The sequence below is a fragment of the Brachyistius frenatus genome, unplaced genomic scaffold (genome assembly GCF_029030835.1).
Source record: "Brachyistius frenatus isolate BFR_SWC_R1_liver_20210118 unplaced genomic scaffold, ASM2903083v1 Contig_135, whole genome shotgun sequence".
Classification (NCBI taxonomy): domain Eukaryota; kingdom Metazoa; phylum Chordata; class Actinopteri; family Embiotocidae; genus Brachyistius; species Brachyistius frenatus.
Window position 1 is genome coordinate 388264 of NW_027210734.1, and position 11800 is coordinate 400063.

At 40.8% G+C, this 11800-nt stretch overlaps 1 protein-coding gene across 2 annotated transcripts; it reads right to left on the reverse strand.

Moving 5' to 3' along the window:
- Nucleotides 1–3255: 3255 nt before the first annotated feature.
- LOC138630439 (circularly permutated Ras protein 1) lies at nt 3256–11793 on the reverse strand. Of its 2 annotated transcripts, none has more exons than XM_069714796.1 (19): nt 11604–11793; nt 9894–9945; nt 9620–9676; nt 8761–8880; nt 8577–8654; nt 8371–8456; nt 8083–8277; nt 7808–7852; nt 7627–7716; nt 6830–6981; nt 6631–6712; nt 6341–6468; nt 6137–6221; nt 5844–5950; nt 5609–5721; nt 5379–5490; nt 5141–5281; nt 4837–4930; nt 3256–4312 (listed from the first exon to the last, which is right to left on the reverse strand). In XM_069714796.1, the coding sequence occupies exons 2-19, from the start codon at nt 9943–9945 to the stop codon at nt 4160–4162; spliced, it is 1890 nt and encodes a 629-aa protein (XP_069570897.1). In that variant the 5' UTR covers nt 11604–11793; the 3' UTR covers nt 3256–4159. The 2 variants fall into 2 exon arrangements, with proteins under 2 accessions (XP_069570897.1, XP_069570898.1); XM_069714797.1 differs by lacking the exon at nt 11604–11793 and adding an exon at nt 11457–11504.
- Nucleotides 11794–11800: the final 7 nt, after the last annotated feature.

The following is an 11800-nucleotide window of genomic DNA, read 5'->3' on the forward strand; positions in this document are numbered from 1 at the left end:
ACACACACACACACACACACACACACACACACACACACACACACACACACACACACACACACACACACACACACACACACACACACACACACACAGAGGACACAGGTCCAACACTCAACCTCTATTTCTACAAACAGTCTGCAGGATGTTTTGCTTTAGGTGGGGTCAGACACAGTTTCCTGGACGTGTCCTAAAGATCATGACTTGACAGTGATTCATTTTGAGGCTGGATGATGAGAGGAATTTGTACTTGTCCTGTTTAAAAAAAAAAAAAAAAAAAAAAAAAATCACAATATACTTTTTAAGCTGCTCTAATTGTGATGAAAATACCACCTGTTGTTGTTTCTGCTGTTGTTGCTGTTGTTGCTGCAGTGGTTCACACCAACCTGGTGACGCGGCGCCGTCCAGAGGGCAGGCAGGTCAGGGGGCATCTCTTTACCCATGAGCATTAACTCATTATGTATTAACTGTTAATAAAGCAAATGGTTACAACTAATAAACCTTTTATAAATGCTGTAATGTAATTTCCTTTCATGATCTTTTTTTTAATATGTAAATAGGCGGGGGCTGACATCGTCCTCCGATCCCTGCAGCTCATATTTCTCAGACTTCACTTTGGTATTTTAACCACAAAGACGTCAATGACAACGAGTAAACCGCAGATTGAACACTACGTTCGGGTCTACGTGACCGAGGCTCCGTGTTGGCATGACGCTTAAAATGAGCTCTCCTTATCGTGTGGTCGGTCTGCGGCAGGATGACGCGGAGCTGTGGGGAAACGTACTTTCTGTCACCGGCGCTCGTCTTTGTGCGATTCGGCTCCTTTGAACTCGTCTGTGTGAGATTTCTTTTCTTTTTTTTTGGGTGCATTTTGTTTGTTTACTTTCGCTGCATGTGGATCAGTGACATTTCTCACCTTCATCATTCCTTTCGACCAACGATCCGAAACGAGATAAGCAGACTTTAAGACGGCGTGTTCTCGAATAGGACGTTAAGAGAACAACCTCATTAACAGAACAGTTGGTGGTTGGTGTTTGCAGACATGCAGATTTATTGACCTGCAGAAAGGTCAGGCTGCTGGACTTCTTCTTCTTTAAAGTCTTCGTCGGTTATAAAACTGTCGTCTCAGGAAGAAGCGTCATTTTCACTCTTACAGCTCAAACTAATTTTATTAAACACGGTTTTCAAAGCACAGCAACATTTTTAGATCAGTTGGCCTTTTATTGTGCGACAAACCCTCAACATACATCCGATATGTTTTACTGACAAAGTGGGTGCACCTACATTTATCGTAAAGTCTTAGGTAGAAAAATTATTTTATATCGATTTACAGCAGTGTAATATTTAAATATGACAAATTAATTCAAATGTATACACCATCTAATGGTTATATTTATAATAATAAATAAACTATCATGTGTAAAATCTTAACCAACAGTTGCCGGCTAACCAAAGTTCAGTAAATATAAATATATTTCCCTCTAAAATGTGGCGAACATATCATAAAAAAAGAACAAGAACAAGTTGAATGTTGTGACCTGCTGGTTTGTTTGTGCTTGCTTTGCAGTGATCTGTATTATCTGCTGATCAGCGGAACCAGCAGGCCGGTTCCTCCGGTACATTGTGCATTGTCGCCATTGCACCATCGCAGCCAACTGATAAAGTCCACCTGTTCTCACTGTTTGTTTTGTCTTTTGGCATTTTGTTGCGACACATTTGGAGCACGATGCCAAATCGGAGCCCGTTTTCTCCGACGTCTCTAATCGCGACATCGTGAGTGGCACGTCGAGTTCTGGGAAGCAAACTGAAGCTGTAAAATTAACGTCAGCTGATTATTTTCTCGCTCAGGGGGCAGCGAAAACAAGCTACTAATAACATCACTCATATACTAAATTCAAGTCACTGTAATATATATATATTAATATATCAGTTTTTGGTCTCCTCCGAGTCCAGAGTTAAAAATCTGGGTCTTTATCAGATGAATGCTCCCGTATATTCACCAGCTTTTTACGAACTGTATCTGTCGTTGGTTTAAAGCTGGTTTAACGTTGGTTTAGTTTTGGTTTAACGTTGGTTTAAAGCTGGTTTAATGTTGGTTTAGCGTTGGTTTAAAGCTGGTTTAATGTTGGTTTAACGTTGGTTTCTTGTTGCAGCCAAAAACGACACGAGAGCAGAAAAACAAAACCGGTTTACGTTGCAGTTTACGAACCGCCGGGTGATGTCGTTGTTGGTTGGAACAAAACAGATGAAATTATGGAAGTAAATGAGCTATTTCTGCCTTATTAAGGAAAATCACACCTTCTAACATTTTTCCTCTCAATATCTCAAGTTAGATTTTCAATTCTTTCAACTCACTTTTTCAGGACACTTTATTTTTGGTGTCAATTCCCACTTTGAACTAGCGTGTCAGGGAAGCTCCCCTCTGGTATTTACAGCTACATTTGCTGTTTGAAGGTACAAATTTGAGAGTTGAGAGGGAACCTCTCCCTTTATTAGTCTGGGTGGCATTTTTCCAAAGAAGACACGTCATGTTCACGGGACATATACGTGCCATCAAATAAACCACCTTCAGTGACACATTAGAAAACTTTCTAGGTCACTGTGTCAAGTCAAACCTCACCAGGAACACGCCCGACTTGCTCACAGCAGATACTCCAAACGGGAAAGAGGAAAGAGGCAGTTGAACGGGAGAAACAAGAGTCCAAAATGAGGCAGGATTTAAAAAAGCAAGAGGTATCGACTGTGTATACGCAGGTATATATTACTGACAACATGCAGCAGGTCGTCCTGCACATGCATGCCAGTGTCAACAAACTGGAAAACCACATTCCCTGCAACACACCATGTAAACTTCACACAAGGATGCACTCAGATATAAACCTACACACACTTCCAGGGCTGTGTGTGTGTGTGTGTGTGTGTGTGTGTGTGTGTGTGTGTGTGTGTGTGTGTGTGTGTGTGTGTGTGTGTGTGTGTGTGTGTGTGTGTGTGTGTGTGTGTGTGTGTGTGTGCCGAAGATGCCGACACATTAAATATCTACAGACACATAATTATATAGTTAATCGTGTACTTAAAATACATCAAATAAAAAAAAGTTGATTATTGTTGTAAGAATGTTTGAATAATAGTTTGAGTAGTTAGTTTTGGTAATAGTGGAAAAAAAAAACCCTCCATGAAAATGGTTGATGCCAGAAGACTTCCCTCCTGTGATTGAAGACTTTTTACGAAGTTATAAAGACAGGAAGAGTTTGAAAATGACATAGACGTGATTTTATTTGACACGAATTCTTGCTTCCTGTAAAACAGAAATCTAAAAACAGGACCAATTAGTTTGGCTGCATTTCTCTGCCACGACGTGTTCACAGGAGATATTTAAGACATTTAATTAGTTGATCTTCCTCGTTTCCATAAACTTTTGTGGGTCTGATTTGTGCAAAAAGATCCATTTTAGTTGAATTCACTTTGAGCAAATTGACCTCCAGTCACTTTTGAAAGTGTTAAGAACTCTTTCTGTATATTTATAGATGTGGTTTTATACGGATAAAATTATACATTTTCATCAATCTACATCTGGAGAGCTTCCAGAAAACAGTATGAAGCTTCTACTAAATCTAAATTAAAGGTCAGAATACTTTTGTAAATAAGAGATTTCCGTTTTTCATATTTTATTAATTTCAGTTTTGTTAATGAATTTATGTTTTTTTTTTTTGTGTCATTATGGGTTATCCAGTGTAGATTAATTTTTTTTATTTTTTATTTTTTATTTTATTTCACTTTATTAATCCCCGAGGGGAAATTTCTTCACTACAGCAGGGGGGCTCTCAGGGGGGGCTGCTGCAACAGGCTGCCACTAGCGCGGCGCCAGGTAACCTGACCTGAGGTGCATGTTTTTGGATGGGAATAATGCTGTATGAATTCATAATTAAATGTATTTTATACATTTAAAATAAAATCTAACTTCGTAATAATCCCTTGTGTTAAAAGTAAAAGGATCTGGATACTTTCCTTTGTTCCTGAACTCTACGTTAAAGCAGCTGTTGCATTTGAAATAGCAGATAAAAGATATAAAATCCTCCCCGCGTGTCGCTGAGAACAATTTAACCATCTCTTCCTTTTTCCAAGTACGTCTCCGAGGATGATTGTTTGGTTGTTGTTTTTTTTACACTGCTTCCATTGCGGCCTTTTTCTTTCTGGCAGGCTTCTGCTGGATCTCGACCGCGTTGCTGTTGTTGTTGATGATGTTGTTTTTGTTGCTGACGCTGCTGGCTCTCTTCATCTGGTACACCACCTTCGCTGCTTCATCAGAGAGAGTCTGCAGGGGAAACACGTTGATAAATCTGTGTCCTGTGTATCTGGTTGTCTGACACTGAAACGATTCCATCTGTAAACCGTGCTGCAGTCTGAAGCTCAGAAGAATTAAATGTCTGGTTTTAAAGGGGAAATATGGAATAAATAACGGTATTATTTTAAGATGGGCCGACAGAAAACTAATAAGAAGGAGCGACTTTAGCGAGCGGCATCGTTTATTGACGTCGTATTCGATGAGAGAAGTTGAATGGGAGTCTGTGGAGCCGGATTCTTTTTGGAGCCGACCTCTAGTGGCCCTAGCTGGTATTGCACTTTAAGGCACTTCTGCATTGGCCTCATTTTTCAGGCCCAGAAGCTACGAACACTTTTATAGACAGTCCAGCTCAATAACAAACAGGACTGCAGTGACAACAACAACAATGACCAACGAAAATATAAAATGAAATAATATTGCTGATGGAAGGAGGGATCCTCAATCAACAAAATATTAATAAACTGTCATCATTAATAAATTACATGAAGGGTTACCTGTGATTCTGTTGTGATGTCGTCACAGATTGTTGTCATGGTGTCCACCCAGTTACTGTAGATACTCTCTTCCTCTTGAATTGGCCTCAACTTACTACGATGCACAAAGAGGAAGTGTATTATTAACAATAACAATAACAATAACAACAACAACAACCAAACACAAACTATTACAAACAAGGCTGAGCTGTGACTCAGACGAGGCTTCACCGGATGGAGCACATGGATCTGTTTTTACGCCCCCACACTTATTGTCATCCTGTGTCTACCGGGTTCAGAGGTCAAGGTGCTCAGAGACTCGTACCTGACATGTTTGAGCAGGTCTTGCTGTAACTTCAGTTGCTCTTGTGCTTCCCGAACTCGGCCCTCCATGGTCAGTCTGGCACAGAGCTGAGCGCAGTGGACGCCGAGTACCGCCATGTTGAGTTTACTGGCGAAAACACGACTTCAGACGAGACAAAGACACGTAAATTATCTTTGTGCTCAATTGAAGAAAAAACAAAAACAAACATGACTGTGAATCCATCAAGAGAGCTTCGTACCTGCAGGTCGTCAGCGGTCGCCGTTCGGTGATGATTCGAGCGACTCGCTGTTGGTCTCTGGTCTTGAAGCTCAGCTGGAGTTGGAAAGGAAGTGATTCCTTCTGGAGAAAAACTGGCAAAAACGTTAAAACGCTATTAATCAGCTTCTGCCCCATAAATTATTTTTAATAAAATTGTACATGATCGGCGCCACGCCGAAGCTGATTGCCGTACGATGACAGCAGGCTTACCGTTCGTAAAATCTGGTTTCACAGCGAACTGGAAGGTGACCTCCATCCCTTCGGTCACGTTCCCGATCTCTCTGACGAGTTTGTGATTGTTTTCGTCCTCGTACGGAAAATATCTACGGAAATACAGAGAGAGTGGAATAAAAACAAAAAGTCACCATAAAAAGGTCCACAACTCACAGGTAGACAGAAAAAAGATGAATGCATGACGTATCTTTTGTGGTCAATCAGAACTCACACTCCGTCTGGAGCAAGCACGGTTGCCGTGACTCCTGTTGCTAGGACGTTGTCCACGGAGACAGACTGAATCTCCGTTGCCACGGTACCGATGCTCACGATGTTCACCTGTACGGGAGTTTATGATGCACGTTTTAATGATTCAATTTTACTCAGTAGCTAATCTGTAAAGAGAACTAACTTAGTTGGAGGTGTGTGTGTGTGTGTGTGTGTGTGTGTGTGTGTGTGTGTGTGTGTGTGTGTGTGTGTGTGTGTGTGTGTGTGTGTGTGTGTGTGTGTGTGTGTGTCTCTCACCCTTCCTCCAGTAGTGTCAGCCAGCCTCCCGATGTCAGCCAGGCAACAATCTGTCCCTTCGAAAGTCATTACCGATATTATGACGCTAAAAACAAAAAAAAAACATAAGTAGATATTTTAAATTTGAAGTATTTCCAACAGCTGCTTTAAAGCAGGGCTTGTTTTCTGTGCATCATATGCCGTCGCTGTGTGTGTGTAACTCGCCCACTGCTCACGGCCTGCACAGCCAGCTGTCTGTAGAAATACGACGTCAGAGGAGACGAGGACAGAGAGGCAGTTTCCTCCATCTCACCGAGTCCGATGTTGGCTTTGCCGTCGGTGCACAAAATCACCTGCAAGACACGACGGCAGGAAAAGTGATTCTGGAATCAAGTTTTAGCTTCTTCTTTTTTTTTCTTCTAAATAACAACATAAAAAAAAAAAAAAAATTAAAAAAAATCAGACAAACATTCTGGCTTGTTTTTATTTCTTTAATGTCCTTCACGCTCACTCACCTTTGACCCGGGGTACTTTGACGCCATGGCAACCGAGGCTAACGCTGCAGGACCGAGACATGTGGCCCCGTGTTCTCTGAGCCTGGAAATGTCAACAGAATAAAGTAGTACGAGCATTTGCAAGAGACACACACACACACACACACACACACACACACACACACACACACACACACACACACACACACACACAACTTACTCTTCGACCCTCTGTATCAGGTGATGATGGGTCTCAACGATACAGTGGGGGATGTCGTAAGCCACGCCTTGTTCCCATATATGGTCATAGTCGACCAGCGCCCAGTCCCGGAGAGTGAGAGGAGTACGAGTGCCATCACCGTAAATTACAACCTGTAAGACAACGGGGGGGGTATTGTTGGGATTTATCTTCAGACATTTAAAAACATAATCACACATTTATTTTCTAACTAATTGATTTATAATTTTACAAAAAAAAGAACAAAAAAAAGAAGTCATGATTTGATATACTTTATTGTCCCAGTCGGGCTAGAGTTGATGTATTTGGTAGAATTCTGCATTTTGGACATAACATAACAGTATTTACAAAAAAAATACATGTGTGTGCCATAAATTACTTTAATTTAAGTAATTAAAAAAAAGAAAGTCTTAACACATTTTAAGTCAACGTGTAACACACATAAAAATAGACAATTCATTCCAACACATAAGTTGTATCGCACAAACGTGACTACATTTCATAGCTCAAAGAAACTGGTTAAAAAAGAAAAAAGAACATTTTTTTATTGCCTTTTAATAATCCTGGAAACCATCATTTGGTTGGGAAACATTCGTCTACGGAGTCTAAAGAGAGTCAACGGAATAACGATCTACCTCTTCAGCATTAACAAACTTAATCTAATAAAACAGGATTTTGATTAAAAGGAATTTAATTTATTCACTAAAATCTTTAAACAGGCTTTAAATATCATTACTATGTCAATTAATACCCTTTTGTCCTTCTACTACTTCTCCCACCTCGTCGTTGAAGGTCACCAGCGCCACTCTCCTGTGAGGGGTCTGCTGCAGCGTGGAGGACAGCGCCCTCTGCAGGGCGTCCTGGATACCCTGCGCAAAAACAAAAACATGGTTTTAATACCACCACGTTATCACAGTCAGTGCAAAGATAGTGAATGAGTTTAACTTTACAACATCTTACCTCCAGTCTGGATTTGTACGCTGGTGATCTGCCGCTGGATGCAACCTACAGTAGAGGAAACACGGATCATTTCATTTCTCCACTCGGGGACCGATTTAAGGTGGCAACACAACGTCTCGTGTTTTGGGATCTCTATTTCTTCCTCTTAGTTTTAGAATATGGACATCTTTAAAAGAAAACCTACATCTTTTTAGGCTGGTATTTAAATTGAGGCTGTACACACACACACACACACACACACACACACACACACACACACACACACACACACACACCTCTGTAGTGACGCTCATGCTGCCAGAAATGTCCACGCAGAACACGACCAGCGTGTCCTCCAGGTTCTGGTAGTCGTCGTCGCTCTGGTTCGGCAGGTAGAGGTCGTCGCTGTGCACGCCTGAGCGCTGGCCGACGCAGGCTCCGCCCACGCGGTCGACGCCGTTCTCGCATCCGCAGAACTCACACACCCACACCTGTAAACCGGAGAGCACCTTTTTCATCACGTTTGACATTAAAAAATAATTCAGAACTTAAGAGGGAAATTTGTGAAATAATTTATGACTCACGTTCCCCTGAATTGAACTCAGACACGACAAGGCGCCGCTACATTTCCCACAAATCACCGGGCTTTGACAACTCTCCACACCTGAGTCTGTTTAGACGAGGAGGACAAAAATGTAATTAAATATTAAAAAAACAAAACAATGGAAGTGTGTATTTGTGTGTGTGTGTGTGTGTGTGCGTGTGCGTGTGTGTGTGTGTGCGCTCGGACCTTTGCTGATGTCGACCAGTTTTCCGACGCTGAAGGAGACGACGTTGACGTTGGCTTCCAGCCTGATTTCTCCTTCTCCTGACAAAGGGAGAGAAAAAGTCAGTTCGCATCCGTTTGAAATAAAGGAGGCGTGACGAAGGAGGTGTGACGAAGGAGGCGGTCGAAGGAGGCGGTCGAAACTCACGTCTGGGAGGGACGGGAGGAAGCAGAGAGGCGGGACGAGAAAGGCGAGGAGGAGGGACAGGAATGGAATCGGTTTGAGGTTTCCTGGAGCGACGGGGCGGCAGCGGTGGAGGAGGCGGATCTGAAGGAGAGCGTTTCATCAGATAACCACATTCAGGATTTTGTTTTATTAAAATGCAAAATATGAACAAACTAATCAACTAACTCGTCGATTCATGTTGCTAAAGCCTCCGTTACCGTCACACGTGGATCTATTTTAATCATTAAAAAAAAAATCCCATTAGTGTAAGTAATAAATAAAAGTGTGTTTGTCTGTTCTAAACTTCAGTAGTCCTACAACTATCTAACATGAAAAGTTAAATATTATGTTTGAAAAGATTATTTGTATGCTTTTCCCTGCAGGTTTTCTACCAGATAACTGTAACACAAGAACAAAGTACTTCTGAGGTATTTGTTTTATCCACTTTTTTAGGTTTTAGTGGAGAAATGCTGTTTTTTTTCTTTGAGAATCGAGGTTAAAAAAAAAAGGAAAATTTGACTTAAACAAATGTAGAGGTTTTTTCACACTTTTAAATGTTTTCTTTCTTGTATGATTACATTTATATGACAAGTTTTTCTACATGAGCACTTTATCTTGTTGATTTCTATCTGCACATTTCCCACACTATCTACCGCTGAGTTTACAAGCATGCGCGCGCGCACACACACACACACACACACACACACACACACACACACACAACTTTATTCGCTTTCCTGTTATTTCACTCTAATTCTCTTGAGAATGTGATGAAGACTCGAGACAGAAAAACAACAGTTCAGTTGACCTTTACGAATGCCGTTTTTTTTTTTTTAATTACCATCTTGCTGTTTTGCAGCGACTCTGTTGTCGTACTTGTGCTCGATGACAGAAACACCTGTGGATGCAGGGGAAATCCCGTATCATCACAGAATTAATTTGGGTGACAGAAATGTAAAAATGAACAAACAATCACATTTAATACACATTATTTTGGTTGTTGTCAAGAAATTCCCCAGTTTGGGAGCAAAAACTAATTAAAATGTTCTTACAAATGTTTTAACTTCAGAATTTTTTTGGAGGCATTTTGGTGAAAAGGATTCGACCGGTCTCACCTGCTCCACTGGGCCTCCAGTTACACACAACATGACTGCAGGCAAACTCCATCTGAGACACAAACACAACGATATTTAAAGGACTCGAGAGGCAACAAGCGTTTTACCAAATCAAATAATAAGGACAAGAAAGAGAGAAATGTAAACATACAATACTAAAAATCTAATAAACCACCATTGGCAAATCAGCTTCCTCGCATTGTCAATGTGATGTCACCATGGCAACCGGGGCCCTTGATTTTGGGGTTTTCTTTGGTAAACATGTGGCTGAGCAAAACCATGAAAGCAGACGTTTCCTGTTTGAACAACTGAGGGTGAAGAGAAGAGCGTACTAAATAACGGCCTGATGGGGGGAAGCTGGACAGATATGGGTTTCAAAGTGGGTTTAATGGCTGACTAACACGTATATTTAGATCATAAATTCATATTTATGGATGCGGCTAAACCTCACTGAGGTCCACATAAAGGACGCAGCGGGGTTTAATGCAAGAGAGCCTGATCTGCTGACTCATCAGCAGCAGCTAAAGGTGCTAAAACCTACATGGCCTGTCTCTAATCAACATGACGCCCGTCATAAACGTGAACGTAAACGTGTTGCCTTACTGATTAATTGTTACTCAAAAGACATCAATAACCGTTTCTATCTGAGTATCCCTTAACTCGACGTCTTCTGTTCTCGGCTCTGAAAAGGTGCATTTGGGACTTTAATTTTTTACTGCACTGACCTAAACTAAAGCAAAAAAAACAAGAGCTTTTATGGACATGAAGATTACAAGAACTATTTTTGATCAACTATCAACTGTTCCAATAATTTTCTACTTAAAAACTTCTACGTTCCAACGTCTCAGTTGTGACAAGATGCTGATTTTTATATTTTACGTTATCATAAATTAAATATTTTTCCATTTTAGACTTGGAGCGAGACTCAGAAACGAATTTAAAGACAACAGCCAGTGCTTTTGAATAATTGTGATTTACATTATAAGCACAAGGAAAACAGGAGAGCAGAAGTGTGCAAAATATCCACCAAAATAAAATGAAGGTCACCTCATGGGTCTTTGAAAAATATTAAAAAGGTCAACATTTCGGGGAAAGAGCACCCGTCCACCTATAACCCGGCTAATAAGGCACAACCATGAACATGATACTAAAGGTGAAGTGTATGAAATCATCGTTCCAGTATTTCCACTCTTACAGAAAACTGGTATATTTACCAAAACATCAAACATTTACCTGATTACATTCAGTTATTTAAAGCACAAGTTAACAAATCCTCTCATCTCAAACACATAAACTTTACTGTCACTAATAAATCCCAATATTGCAATATTGCTTATCCCAATAATAATAATAATGTACATTCCTCTAGATCAAATATCCTACAGATTTAAATGTAAAAGATGTTAAAGACGTAAAAACCCTGAAACATGTGATTAGTTCTTTCCTACAGATGTTGATGCTCCATGGTTTGTGCAGGTTTTGCAGCTTGTTTCATGTTAAATCACTTTAACACTTTTCTGTTCACTTGGAAATACAATAAAAGAAAAAGCAGGGGAATCTTACCTTTAGAAACTGTTGACACAAATCAAGTTCACCAGAAATTCTCCACCGAGACACACACACACACACACACACACACACACACACACAAGCACACGCACAGGTGACAACCAACTAAAGAATGAAAAACACAAGTAGTCTTGCTCATACCTCAGATCGTCAGCTGTAGATTTTCATATTCATTACAGGAAAACACACGCGCGCACGCACAGTGCACATTAAATGAAATAATTGCCTTTTATCGAGGTCTGAGCGCCGCGTCGCTCAAACAGAAAGTGTTTCCAGCGCAGCAGCTTTCATGTGCGTGGGCGTGTTCGAAGTCTAAAAGTCTGTGTGGCGTGTGTGCG

What these genes read in the sequence shown, in the direction of transcription:
- LOC138630439 (XM_069714796.1), bottom strand. Translation starts at nt 9,945, where the DNA reads ATGGAGTTTGCCTGCAGTCATGTTGTGTGTAACTGGAGGCCCAGTGGA. An exon ending in CTGATACAGAGGGTCGAAGA is followed by an intron (nt 6,713 to 6,829) that starts GTAAGTTGTGTG and finishes TGACATTTCCAG; the next exon opens with GCTCAGAGAACACGGGGCCA. An exon ending in GACCTGCTCAAACATGTCAG is followed by an intron (nt 4,931 to 5,140) that starts GTACGAGTCTCT and finishes TGTGCATCGTAG; the next exon opens with TAAGTTGAGGCCAATTCAAG.